The sequence below is a fragment of the Gymnodraco acuticeps genome, unplaced genomic scaffold, assembly GCF_902827175.1.
Source record: "Gymnodraco acuticeps unplaced genomic scaffold, fGymAcu1.1, whole genome shotgun sequence".
NCBI classification, from domain to species: Eukaryota; Metazoa; Chordata; class Actinopteri; order Perciformes; family Bathydraconidae; genus Gymnodraco; species Gymnodraco acuticeps.
Window position 1 is genome coordinate 92,152 of NW_022991762.1, and position 14,298 is coordinate 106,449.

At 40.2% G+C, this 14,298-nt stretch overlaps 2 protein-coding genes and 3 gene segments (V, D, J or C); 3 read left to right on the top strand and 2 right to left on the bottom strand.

The window, feature by feature from the left end:
• The window catches only part of LOC117535063 (immunoglobulin lambda-1 light chain-like), a 77,168-nt gene that overhangs the window by 11,876 nt on the left and 50,994 nt on the right, over positions 1 to 14,298 (top strand). Inside the window, exons 1-2 of one of the 4 annotated variants that reach the window (XM_034199375.1) lie at positions 9,952 to 10,256; positions 10,349 to 10,668. The exons of 2 other annotated variants lie outside the window; for them this stretch is intronic. In XM_034199375.1, coding sequence (XP_034055266.1) covers positions 10,181 to 10,256; positions 10,349 to 10,668 — 396 coding nt within the window. In that variant the 5' untranslated portion in view covers positions 9,952 to 10,180. Of the gene's footprint in view, positions 1 to 9,951; positions 10,257 to 10,348; positions 10,669 to 14,298 lie in introns of those variants that run through there. One more of the 4 variants, XM_034199374.1, reaches the window with a different exon arrangement.
• The window catches only part of LOC117535062, a 70,332-nt gene that overhangs the window by 3,828 nt on the left and 52,206 nt on the right, over positions 1 to 14,298 (bottom strand).
• The window catches only part of LOC117535066 (immunoglobulin lambda-1 light chain-like), a 111,476-nt gene that overhangs the window by 1,753 nt on the left and 95,425 nt on the right, over positions 1 to 14,298 (top strand). The gene's annotated exons all lie outside the window — the stretch shown is intronic.
• The window catches only part of LOC117535067, an 88,669-nt gene continuing 80,761 nt past the window's right edge, over positions 6,391 to 14,298 (top strand). Inside the window, 2 exon segments of the V gene segment in view lie at positions 6,391 to 6,494; positions 6,671 to 6,972. Coding sequence covers positions 6,449 to 6,494; positions 6,671 to 6,972 — 348 coding nt within the window.
• Positions 7,524 to 14,298, bottom strand: part of LOC117535060 — an 89,696-nt gene continuing 82,921 nt past the window's right edge. Inside the window, 2 exon segments of the V gene segment in view lie at positions 7,524 to 8,079; positions 9,501 to 9,534. Coding sequence covers positions 7,757 to 8,079; positions 9,501 to 9,534 — 357 coding nt within the window.

A 14,298-nucleotide genomic window follows, 5' to 3' on the forward strand; every position in this document is an offset into this window, starting at 1 on the left:
ACATCACAATCACAATCAAGTTTATTACCAGATACTTTGACACATACAAGGAATTAGCTTTGGTGTCTGGTGGTACGAACATAAACAATCTAAGAAAATAAGTTGCCATAGTAGGTAAAAAATATAAAGATAATAAAAATAAGTATTTACACCAAATTTAAATAAAAATATACAAAGGACCTTAAAAGCTAAAACACTAAAACACTTAGAACAATGAATATATGGCAAACTACAGTGAATTATATTTAAAGTGGAGGGCTGTGCAGACATGTGTAAAATGCAGTCAGAGTTGAGCATGATCATGGCTCACAGAATTAAGAAAGAAGAAAGAACAAGATGTTGTTCACATGATGTGCAATAATGTAATTCTGTGTGACTGGCGAAGCCACACACAGTCTACTATTCAACATACTTATTAGTACAAATGCTGTTCAACTATTGTTCTTCAAATCTTTATTCTTCCGCATCTTATTATTGTGCTTTCTTCCTGTATGTTCCTGCCTGTGTACATGACATAAACTGCTCACAACCAATTGCCCCTTGCAGGATTAATAAAGTTGTTGATTGATTGATTATTTCAACCAGATTTCACCGTCTAACTACTTCAGCATACTTTCAGCTAGAGACCATTCAAATATTAAAATGTTCAGCTCCTTCAGGACACTTTTCTTGTTTTTGACATTTATACTTTTTTAAATATACTGCTTTTTAAACTTATATTTTTACAATGTAACCCAATGGGAGTATCCTTCAAATCCTCTTTTACCTACACCGTGTTTAAAATGCTGCTCCTTCAGCATACTTTCAGCTACAGACTTCATTCCTACTTTGAAACGGTCACAAAACATTCAGTTATCACATTTGTATTCAGCTTTTTGATATCTTTTAGAGTTTCTAACTCATCAACGTTTAAGTTTTATATAATGGTTGTCTATGGGATGGACTCTTCAGGGCTAGAGTGCGTGACATCCTCACTTATGGCGCGTTTCCACTGCAGCGGGTAGCCCCGTTTAAGCGTCCTTAACCGTCCTCAAGCGGCCAGGCCGGTTTTTGGTGGCGTTTCCATATAGCCTAGTACCGGCCAGCGGGTACTTTTTCCCTCTTTTTCCGGCCTCATAAAATCGTGGTTCTATCAGACCAGGGCCAGGGCTGAACTAGTGACGTCAACACTCTCGACTGCTGATTGGTCAGAGAGAATCGTCACAAGATTGCGCGCGAGTTCATCCCTAGCGTCGCATATATATCTAGAAGCAAGCTTGCAGCATTTTTATAAACAGCATTTTGTAAACGGATGAGCTACAAAAATGGCTACGTCTAATAAGAAAAGCACACCGTGGTCGACCGAGGAGGTGACGACGTTCCTACATCTCATTGGGGATGATCAAATCCAGCGGGAGCTCGACGGAACAACTCGAAATGTGAACAAAAACAAAGCCGATCGCCCCACCTACACTGCGTTGCTACCCCAGGTCCTAAACTGTAATGGAAATGCGCCACGGCCTGGGCCGGCCAGCGAGGCAGCCCGAGGCCAGAGCGAGGACGCTTAGGGACGCTTAAACGGGGCTACCCCGCTGCAGTGGAAACGCGCCATTAGAGTGCTGAGGGTGGTGCAGCTGCCTGGTTTGGCACCCCCACTATAACTATGTCCAAGATAGTCGTACTGTCACCAAAATCACACTGGTGCTTGTTTTTTCCATCTTATCGGAGAAGGATAATATGGAAACCTCATATTTTAATTGGCAGACTTCTAGAACAATTTGAAATAAGCAATAATCTTATGGACTTGATTCTTGATTTTTTAACCAATAGGACACAAAGAGTGTGCGTGAATGGGACCTTATCTGATCAAGTCAGCTCCTCCACTGGCTACCCCACAAGGATGTATCCTTTCGCCACTATTATTTATAATTAACACTAATATGTGTCAAAGTAGGTGGGAAAATAGGACTATTTTAAAGTATACAGATGACTCTGTAATTGTTAGTGGGCTCCAGGACAATGAGACCAGCCACGGCCCTGTCTTTGACGACTTTGTCAGGTGGTGTGAGGAGTCCTATCTACAACTGAACATAAGCAAAACCAAGGATATGATCATTGATTTTAGAAGACATCCCCACATACATGAAGTCTTAACAATCGCGAATCAGAAACTAGAATTAGTGCAATCATACAAATATCTGGGGACAATTATTGACTCAAAATTTAGCTCTGATCCAAAATGTGAAGCTGTGTGAAAAGGGGGCACCAGCGTTTGTACTGTCTTAGGAAACTGTCCTATTTAACATTGACAAAACCATGATGATTGTTGGGGAAATATTTTCCAAGGTCCATGACTTTGACCCAGTTTATCAGTTCAAACTGTCCTGACTGAGCACACGCACCTGTAACCTTGGCTGCTGTGCTCTCAGTGTTCTGTCTCCCTGTTCCTGCCTGTTGGAGTCAGCTGATAGAGGTGTTATGATTCTATCTTGTTATGCACAATGTTGATTATTCTCTCTGAACTAGCTAAATACATGGGTCTGGCCGCAGGCACGACTGCAGTGCACGCAGGGAGTGGAAGCAGAGCGCTGAACACTCACGGCTCTTATTAAAACGGCGCTTTCTCACCGGAGTACTTGTCCCCGTCATTCTTAAAGTACCGACACTAATGAAACGGAGGAATCGTACCGTTTTTAACGGCAGGGTATCGCGGTACCTTTCAAGTATCGGTACACCGTGCAACACTAGTCTGGGGTAGAGTTCTTCAGAATTGACGTGGCAACTCTCCCGTGCAGTCAGACCATGGCTGCTGTGACTTGTGATGTGAATCCTCCGGCCGAACCTCCTAAATAAACCATCAGTGTTTGACATCAAAGCTCCTGCTCTTCCCGTGTCTCTTTACTGAGTCGGTGACTCCCACTGCATTGCTACACAGAAGTTTCCCTTACAATGATCATATTTTATCGTGCTTTTATCGAGTCGATTCTGTCTTTTTCATTCATGTCATGGTTTGGTAACCTGACTTTAAAGAGCAGAAACTCTCTGAGTCAGATAATCAAGTGGTCCAGCAGACTGATTGGTGAGCCACAGCTAAACCTGGAGACCCTGTACCTCAGGCAGTTACAGCGGTTATCCAGCTCCATATGAGACGATGACTCCCACCCTCTGCACTCAGAATTTAAGCTTCTTCCTTTGGGCCGGAGGTTACTTGTCCCAAAGAGTAGACCGAAGCGGTATAAAAACAGTTTTATCCCAGCAACTATTGCACAAATTAACACATCATAGGAGTGTCACACAGATGCCAATTTATGTATTTCATTTTTAATTTTGAATGTCCATGTTTGTACTAGAGTTTGTACTTGTGTTTTTCTTATTAAATGTTTTTGAGATTTGACGGAGCAGGGTGTACTTGTTATTTATCCTTTTATTATAGATATGTCTGTTGTTTGTGTTTGTTTTTAGAGTGTGTCAGGATGGATCCCTTGTCCTTTTTTCTGCAAACAAAATCTACCTACGGGTACAAATAAAGAACCTGAACCTGAAGGTTTTTCATCTTCTGTCTAATATTATGTTGGTGTCTCGTTTCGGTCATAACGCCATTTGCTGGTTTCAGAGTTATCTAACCGACCGTACTCAATGCGTCAGGTTGGGTAGTACTGTCTCTGAGCCTGTCACCTTGGAGAAGGGAGTTCCACAAGGCTCTGTTCTGGGGCCCTTGCTCTTTTTATTACACGTAAACAATATTTGTAATCAGATGCAATTTTCTATATCATATTTATGCTGATGACACTATTGTATACTCATGTGCTCCTTCTCTGGATATGGCCGTTTCCAATTTAAAATCTGATTGTATCACGCTGCAGCATGCGCTTCTTGATTATAAAGTGCTATTGAACGGTAAGAAAACCAAATCAATGCTTTTTTCTCCCAAGTCAGCGTCCTCTTACCTCTCCATTGACACCCTTGCTGTTGTCTCTGTTGAGTTTGTTGATACATACAAATATCTGGGCTTTTGGTTGGACAGAAATCTAAAATTTAAACACCACATTGAAGTTCTAACTAAGAAATTGAAATTCACTCTTGGCTTCCTTTACAGACTTAAACGTTGTTTTTCAACATCTTCCCGTAAAAGGTTGGTCTCTGGCTTATTCCTGTCTCAGCGTGACTACAGTGATACAATCTATAGATTTGCCTGTCCCACTGTTTTGGCCAAACTTGACCCACTCTACCATGCTGCACTGCAATACATATCAAATGCACCCTATAGGACTCATCATTGCACGCTATAGCCTAACTGGATGGTCCTCACTTAGTATGCGTGGGATGCAGCACTGGTTTTTATTAATGTATGAAGCCATTTTAGGTAAGCTTCCACTGTATATATGTGCCAGATTTTGCCTTCTTGGCCAGGTCAGCATTGTAAATGAGATTTTGTCTCAATGTTTTCATCTGGTTAAATTATAATTTTTTTGATTATAAAGCCATGGAAAGAGATGCACAATGCAACTTAGAGACTAAGTGAACAAAGAGAGAGGAGAAAATAGACGCAACAAGTCCACAAAGAAATGCATAATGATGAGAAAGAGGCATGACGCCACAAAGAAGTGCTAAATTACTTCATAAAGAGGCAAAACAACTACAAAGAGACCCAGACAGACTCTAGATTGTTATACAGGGCGACTGCAAAGCGATAAAGACTCACAAGAGAACTTTGCTCCGATAAAGAAGGGACTTTTATGTCACTGTATCTCAGATTCTGTGCATGATGTGAAAGATTCAAATGTCTTTACATACTCCTATGTCGACACAAGAGGGCAGCATTGTCGTTTTTCATGCAGATGTAACACAGACAACTCTAAGAGAAGATTTGTTGGCCTTAATGCACAATTATCCAGTTTTTAAATAAGGTTATTGCTGGTTTTACTGCTGGTACTGGTAGTCTACATCCAGGGTGAGATACTGATTTGAGTCTACAGGGAGTGCATTAACCAGCCTTTACAGAAATAGGGTTATTTTAGTTTAATGTTCAAACTGTTCTTCATATAAAATAGTTTGCATTCAGTAGCTATGTTTTATTTCTCTGTCTCTGAGCTGTAGTTGATTTGAAATGAAAGTCACTCCCACCACCAAGAGCTGAAGATGCATGAAGTGACTGCTGTATGGGAGCTAATGTCGGCCTCATAGTCATACAAGAACCTCCCTCGTATGAAACAGCGTACAGAGTGCTGAGCTGTGACCTGACCTGAGGTTCTGATACGCACCACCGGCACAGACGTACAGAAACTACATGAGCCCCAGTCAGAGGGGAAGTGAAACTCAAATGTTCCCCTTTCCTAATACATATGTTCAATTATATACATAGTCACTAAGAAAAAAGGCCATCTCTGATGAGAGATTAATGTAAAACAGGATCTACAGTGTGACACTATGTGACTAGTACTGTGTTGCACATTTATTAACCAGGCAATACATTAAATGCATAGATCAGGGGTGTCTTGTAAATTTTTTATTTGCCGATTCAAAAGTATAATGGAATATGGCCCACACCTGACACTTCATCTTGTCTTATAATATACTTCTTAAATATATATGTTGACTTATATTACATAGTAGTATTCATGTGGCAATAAACCCACTTTTCAAATACATTTAAGTTGAAAACATTTTCTAACAAATCTTAGTTGATGAAAAAAAGCCCAATAACTTATTTGCATAACAAGCTTGAAATATATACTTCATATTTCCCCTTATCTTAAGCAATCTGAGGCTCCTGTTTTAAGGGATGAGCTGCCAACACTTGTTATAACAAAATAAATGAAACCCTATGGAGAGCTGTGAGCTTTTTTACTTAAATCATATTCAGGTAACAAGCATGATTTACATTTGATTGATTTAACTTATAACTTAATTTATGAGGCAAAATACCTCACCTCTAGTGAGTGGCCCAGCCCTTTGTATGTGTTTCTCTATGTGGCCCCTCATTGAGGTAACATCATCCAGTCTTGACAGACCTGTTAGATATTAGATGTCTCTCTGTTGCATGGCATGCTGTGTCTCTATTCAGTGGATTTGATAACAAGAAGGGACATCCTAGAGAATCAAACACTCAGTGGATATTGAGTTCAATGTAGATCGATTTGCCAGCGGGGGAACTGTTAAACTGTTCATGAGATACTTCAGAAAGAAGTGGAAACAAGGAAAGATGTTTGCAAAGAAAAGAACGTACCTAGAAGAGCATTACCCTCACATTTCAGAGTGACTCTGAATGACCAAATGATGTTCAAGAGATGTTAAACCGTAACTAAAACTCACCTCAACTGCATTTTGGTTCCTCAAGGACAGGTGTCTGTGTGACGTGTGACATGTCATTTGCATGATTGTAATGCTTCACTGCTCCTCACAGTTTTAAGGGCTTGAGTCACGTAGAGTCTGAACCGTGTTCCTGCACTCATCCTGAGAACTGGAGATCATGTTGTCAGTAACTCTGCTTGTCATGTTGGGCTTTCTGTGTCAGGGTGAGAGACTTTGAAAATGTATCATCTGAAATGATAGGAGTAATGTATGTGTGGTTCAATGTGTGTCTTTTCTTTTCATGTTTGCATCCAATGTGCTTTGTCTTTAACTCTTTCTATTATCATTTAAACTGCTGCTCCATGTTGTTGGTTATCTAACATTTCACTTCTCATTTCAGAGTCTTCTGCCAACAAGTTCCTGACTCAGACTGACTCATCCAAGTCTGTTAGTGCTGGAGGGACTGTGACCATCAGCGCTACAGGGAGCTCTAATATTGGTTCCTATCTCAGTTGGTATCTTCAGAAACCTGGACAGGCTCCTAAACTTCTTATATACTCATCATCATCTCTGTTCTCTGGTACTGAGCCTAGATTCAGTGGTACTAGATCTGGTGCTCAGTACACTTTAACCATCAGTAACGTTAAGGATGTTGATGCAGGAGATTACTATTGTCTTGGCTACCATGGTGATGGCACGTTCACACAGTGATTTAGAGCCGTACAAAAACCTCCTTCAGTCTCAAGTAAAGCGTCCTGCTGCAGCTGCAGAGGTGAAGAGACTGAGAGGAGGAGAACTGGTCCAGTGAACACAAGAGTCATCAAGCAGAACCACCATGAATCCAAATAAAGCTGAAACACACTCTCAGACACTCTTCAACACCCTGTTTAAACTATATTATTGTCACCCTGAACATTGAGCTGACAGGAACTTCACCAAACACTAACTCCATATTCACATTATGTTGAAAAATCAATTCTTAAAAATCTAAATATCTACTCTCAGCTCAGATTAAAGGCTGATCTTATTTATGAGCCATAAACTTTCTGCCTCACTAAAAATCAAGTTCACATTAGGATCAAATTCTTAATCACGTTAAAACAGTGTAGTAACTTTCCTTCACCACCAGGTCAATTTCATTGCCAATTAAAAAATAAATATCCAAAGCTTTATCTTGTTCTGCTGATAGAAGTGCAGAATGTTATAAAACCTTTTAATGTCTTACTACTTTAAATAAAACACCAAACACTTCATCATGTTATTTATCAGAGAAAGCTTTATTAGGAACATCCTGAATCATCAACAAGACAGTTACTAAGCACACTCTCATCTCTGCTGAGCTTCACACATCACTCTCTAAGTTGCTGCTGTCCAACACTTTACAGCAGTGTTGTTCTCGGCCACACAAAGCTTCACTTTCCTCTACAAACATTAAAGCTCCTGATGATCAGAGCAGCATGTGTTCTCCTGGGCTCCAGCGGCCCCTCTAGCCCCCACACTGGCTCCTGTGGAGGGACTGGGTCTGGCTGTGGGCATGATGGAGGACCTTGCAGGAGTACAGCTCTCCTGACATCCAGCTCTCCTGGCTCAGGCTCAGGCTGCTGCTGCTGCTGTAGCGTCCGCTCTTCTCCTCCTCCGAGCTGCTCAGGACCCCCTCTGTCACCTGTGTGCCGTCCACCTCCCAGCTCACCACGGCTCCCTGAGGAGAGTAGCCGGTCAGCAGGCAGGCCAGCGTGAGCGAGCCCCCAGAGAGCTGCTCAGAGGAGGAGGGGGCCAGCAGAGAGACGGAGGGCCTGAGCATGGAGCCCGCTGCAGGGGAGAGAGACACAAGGAGCAGATGAACTTCCACTGAGGGACAGACGCTGTGAGACAGAGTCCATACAGGACACATTCAAACATTCAGAGGCTTTACTGTCATATGCACAGTAGCTGCAGTGAATCAGAACCAGAGTCAGAATACCTTTAGTAGTCCCTCAGAGGGGACATTCACGCTGTTACAGCAGAAAAGAGCCAGAGACAGCTTCATGTTACGTAGAAGCATGCATACAGAAGTATTCAAGTAAAAAAAAGTTATAATATAATAAAAAATGAAATAAAAAGTTACACAATTTACAAAATACACATCCTGTAACAGTTCTGAGGATTTAGCAGCCAGGTATATATTGCACATATTGCACATATTGCACATAGGCGATGTAGATAAGGCAATGAAAAGCCCAAGGCTCCTCCAACAATGCAACATACAAATATGTAGGACATAAAACAATAAAACATATTTTAAAAACATTCAAATAGTTCCAGAACAAACAGAACGAGGAAGGAAATGAGGGTTTAATAAATAAAATAAAATGTTAAACTTGACGTTTGGAGTCAGAGTGTTATTCTGTAGCTCTCATCAGAACAAGAATTATACATTGAAGGTACAGGACAGAGAAAGTGGGGGTCAGCTGTCAGCATGAGCTGTGATCACAAGAGGAGCTGAGGCATGGGAGAACACGAGGGTTTCATTCATAAAATCAAACGGTGATACTTTATATCATTCTGGCATTTAAAATAATGAATCTTCTTCTTTGGCACTCATCAAAACTCCTGAAGAGTTACATGAAAGTAAGCAACGTAATGAAGGTGTTCATGTAATGATCATTATATGAAAAGCTTTATCTCTGCTTTACAATGTTTCAGAATGAATAACTAATCTCTGAAATCATTTACTGTTCAGAAAAACAAAAAGTAACATCTCATACAGTTGAAGACTTTGTCATCTGTTTGTTTCACTTCCTTTGAACTCTTTTAAACTAACGGACTGTGAACGCACCCTGCAGCGACTCTGAATGTACAAAAACACACTTTAATGTGTTTTAACGGATCCTCAGCAGATTTTATATGAAACACTTGTTGAATGTTAAAATGTATAACAATTAAAAAGTAAATCACAATTAGATGTTATGACAGAGCAGCTGTTCTTTGGTCAATTGTGAGCTAAAAATGTTTTTATATCTTATTAGAAAAGAAAAGTAAAACGTACATATAATTCACCGTAACATCTTCTTTAATATTACAATAAAACTAACTTCGCTTAATGTTTTTCAATTCTTCAGCCAAGCTTTATAGATTTAAAAAATATCAACATAATGTAAATTATCCAAAATAATTTCTTGATTTATCAAATTCTGATGTAAAAGTAAATGTAATGTTTTCTGTGGTAGAAAATACAAATCTCTGGTACTTACAGTGAACGATGAGTTTGGTTCCTCCACCAAAAGTCAACCACAGTGATACAAACTCATTGAGTGGCCGTACAAAAACCTCCTGCACTGTCAGCAAGCATGTATCACTGAGAAAGCTCCCTGATCTCACTGATAACAGAGACACATATACCGTTTTTAAATCAACAAAGCTTTTCTAAAGATATGGATTACATCTCTGGAAGAATTAAGATGATTTATGTCATTTCTCATCACTTTTCTACACCTGGCAGAGAAACCATTACAGTCTTCTACACAACTAACTCTGTCAGTTTTATATTAGTTTCTACACGGTTAAATGAACATGAGGCTTTTCAATAATAGTTATTAACAAATGTATTTGAAACAGAACTGAAACATGTTATTTATCTACAGTGAATCTCTGTATGTATGTTAATGTCAGACAAACAGACATATCATACCAACCACAGTGGACACAAACTCAAATCCTCATCTCCACTCCTGATATAAATATGTTCTTCCATTCAGATGATAGACGGTGTAAATCCAGACAGTGTTCCTCCTGGTTTCGTGTCCCACGTTGCCTTCAGTGTGCTGAGAGCAGAGACATCATTTCCATAGAGAGGAGGCTTTGCATGGTCAGCTGATCCTCCAGTGAACTGAGAAGGTTTATAGTCCTGTGAGTTCAACACTGCAGGACTCACATGTGTCAGTCAGCAGAAAGCACCATGACTCTCATCACCATCCTCATCTGGACGCTGGCCTGCTGCTGTTTCACAGGTTCATTCACTCAGCAACATTTCAAACATCATGTGCTGCCTTTCCTCTCCTTTCTTTCTGCTGAGAAATCAATGATCTGTTTCTGTGTGTAGGATGCAGCGGTCAGACTGTGACTGTGACTCAGCCTGCAGTCGAGACGTCTGCTCCAGGATCCACCGTCACTCTCACCTGTAAAACCAGTAGCAATGTTTACAGATGGGGTAGTATTTATGATAATTTGTTCTGGTATCAACAGAAATCTGGACAGCCTCCAAAGCTCCTGATAAAATATGCGAGCCAACGTGAATCAGGAACAGAACCTCGGTTTAGTGGCAGTGGAAGCGGCTCTGACTTCTCTATGACCATCACTGGACTGAAGGCTGAAGATGCAGCAGTTTATTACTGTCAGAGTCACCACAGTGGTAACGTGTTCACACAGTGATTTGTCGTCGTACAAAAACCTCCCTCAGTCAGACTGCAGAGACTCTGAGCTGTTACAGCAGGAACCACCTGCAGCTGCTGAAGAGGAAGAGACTGACACAGCCCACTGAACTCAGAGCTGACAGGAACCCAGCACTAAAAAAAACATATACAATAATATATGTCTTTCTGACTTATTGTGATAGATTTAGTAAAAGTGCTTATAAAATATGTAATGACTTTGAAATGTTCTAGATTAACTATATATCTCTTCTGTGCTCACACATTTTGAAACTAGTATTTGCATGTTTCATTTTCAGATGTAAATACCAAGAAGCCTTAGTAAACACTTTGAAACGACATTCTTCCAGAATAAAAACAAAGTACATGAAGCGCAGAACACATATATGAGGCAGACTACTTGTAGTTTACTTGACTCTGCATCAGTACATTTTAGAGGAATATTTTTTAGCAGTCAATTAAACCCCATTAAAGGTGGGGTAGGTAAGTTTGAGAAACCGGCTCGAGATACACTTTTTGTTATATTCCATGGAATGCTCTTAACATCCGATAGCAATGAATACATTAAGTGCTTTGACAACAAATCCATAAAAATCTGTGGAAGCCGTGGCGCTGTAAAAAGCACGACCAATCATCTGAGCCGGCCCGGCTAAAGTAACTGGATGGCCTACATGCCTGTCAGCCTTCCATCTGTGCACAAACTGATCTCGTGCCCTCATTGGTCATGTGAGCGTTCGTGTGTGTTGGAGGAGGGGCTCTGTAAGGAAGTGGCAGATTTTTTCCGGCTGTGTATTTTCAAATTCTAGCGCACTCGAGCTGGTTTCTCCAAAATTACCTACCCCACCTTTAAGACAACATCACTTAAGTGGGTTAGCGATGGCAAGACAGGGATGTTCCCTCATTGGAGTCTCGACACACAGAGAGCTGATGAGCTTAGTGGAAGGAAGCGTATCTGCACTGCATGTGATGAGATCTGAAGGTGAATCAAAGGGAGGAGGGTTACGTATGAGGGGCCGTACAGGCCATAATTCATACTGGTCCTCTCACGCACATACATTCTCCTTTTACATACATGTATTTTCACTCTTACATACATACATTCTCCTTTTACATACATATATTTTCACTCTTACATACATACATTCTCCTTTTACATACATATATTTTCACTCTTACATACATACATTCTCCTTTTACATACATATATTTTCACTCTTACATACATACATTCTCCTCTTACATACATATATTTTATAATATGCATGTCTGAAGAGAATATATGTATGCAAGAGAAGAATGTAGCTATGTATGTGTGAAGACAATATATGTATGCAAGTGAAGAATGTATGTATGTGTGAAGACAATATATGTATGTGAGAGAAGAATGTATGTATGTGAGAGAGAAAGTATAGTGGAAACGGAAGGAGTATGGTTGAAACGGAAGGCAGGTCATTCTTGCGCTGTGATTGGCTCAGAAGGTCGAGCGGGGCGGGCTCATGTTCAGAACTTCTGATTTCAAATCAACATAACATGATGGAGGGAGATGATTCGCGTAGATTGCAGCAAGCATTAGGGGTTTTAAGGAACATTTGGTCAACCCCTGAAACTGTCACATCCCTGGCCAGGTGTCCTTGCGGGTGCGTTCGCTTTACTTATCAGAGCGTGCCGTAAGGGCGGTTACCCTTTGGTTTATAAACTCCCGCCTGGGATGGACTGATGCATTAGATTATGTGCTATATGGAGGGGACTTTGACAGAGTATTTCTCACAAAGTACACAGTAAAAGTACTTCAATGTATTGTTAGTAGCAGTCAAACTAGTACCGAGTCCAACAGTGTCAGTTTTATGAAGAACTTGTGGTAAAATATATTTGTAAAAAGAAAATGAAGAGCTACTGATTTGAAAAAACGGCTCTCTGTATAGTTTAAATCTCCTAACAATGTTGTCCATGTATTATTCTCCCCTCGAGTCCAACAGTGTCAGTTTTATTAAGAACTTTCAGTAACAAATATTTGTAAAATATGAAGAGCAGCTGATTTGAAAAGACAAACGCGAGAGACGGCTGAGTGACCGCAGTGCAGAATCGCTGTATAGTTTAAATCTCCTAACAATGTTGTCCATTTTAGACACATGCCTATTATATTTACAGCCTTAATAACATTCATTTTCTGGGCTCAATGTGTGTCTTGGCCGTTTTCGTTGTGATCGTTAAATTCACCTTGTTTCCCCTTGTTTATAATTATGTTCAACGTTCCAAGCAAACGAGTGCTTTTGTTTTGAAATCACTTCCGCGAGTATCGCCCCTCCCCCCCCCCCCCTCGCTACAATGACCATTAGACCATTTAGTAAGGTAAAAAGCAAAAACGCCTCGCAGACACTCTTCCGTTTACTTGTTTAATAAAGAAAAACAAGTGGTCCGTAGATACACGGAGTCATCTAACCCTAACCCTCTCCCTCCATCATGTTGATTTGAATCAGAAGTTCTGAACATGAGCCCGCCCCGCTCGACCTTCTGAGCCAATCACCGCGCAAGAATGACCTGCCTTCCGTTTCAACCATACTCCTTCCGTTTCCACTATACTTTCTCTCTCACATACATACATTCTTCTCTCACATACATATATTGTCTTCACACATACATACATTCTTCTCTCACATACATATATTGTCTTCACACATACATACATTCTTCACTTGCATACATATATTGTCTTCACACATGCATATATTATAAAATATATGTATGTAAAAGGAGAATGTATGTATTTAAGAGTGAAAATATATGTATGTAAAAGGAGAATGTATGTATGTAAGAGTGAAAATATATGTATGTAAAAGGAGAATGTATGTATGTAAGAGTGAAAATATATGTAGGTAAAAGGAGAATGTATGTATGTAAGAGTGAAAATGTATGTATGTAAAAGGAGAATGTATGTATGTAAGAGTGAAAATATATGTATGTAAAAGGAGAATGTATGTGCGTGAGAGGACCAGTATGGATTACGGCCTGTACGGCCCCTCATAGTTACGTTTTGCATGTAAATAACAACTGACAGCAGTAGAGAAAGAAACAGTTTTAATGTTTCACTGAAACTAGATGATGAATCATGGAGAATGTGACAAAATCTGATTGGTTTAAAGTGGCCCTTTAAGTCACATTAATATGTAACACTCGCACTTCTGTTGGCAGGAGCTCCAACACATTGTAGGTGATAGGCTAAGGGGCGGGACATCTCTAAGTGGTTGACCAATCACAACGGAGCCGGACAGCTAACCAATCAGAGCAGACTGGGCTCTGGTTTCAGACAGAGGGTGAAAAGAGGTGGTGCAGCATAGGCAGTATGATAAAAATAAAGAGCTTTCTGAACATTAAAGCATGGAGACATACTATATATTATTTTGAAACCTGAAAATAAGCAGAACAGGGCCTCTGAACACTGAACGCCCAAACTTTACCGTAAATGAATCCGTTTCAGCAACCCCTCTGATATTGACATTTTAATCTTTTGTATTATAAAAACAATTGACTATAGCCACTTTAATGATTTCTGTGTGTAACTATTGTTCAAGTCAAGGATTAATGTTATTGGATCAGTTTCAGGTGACGTAGGCAGACATTGTCT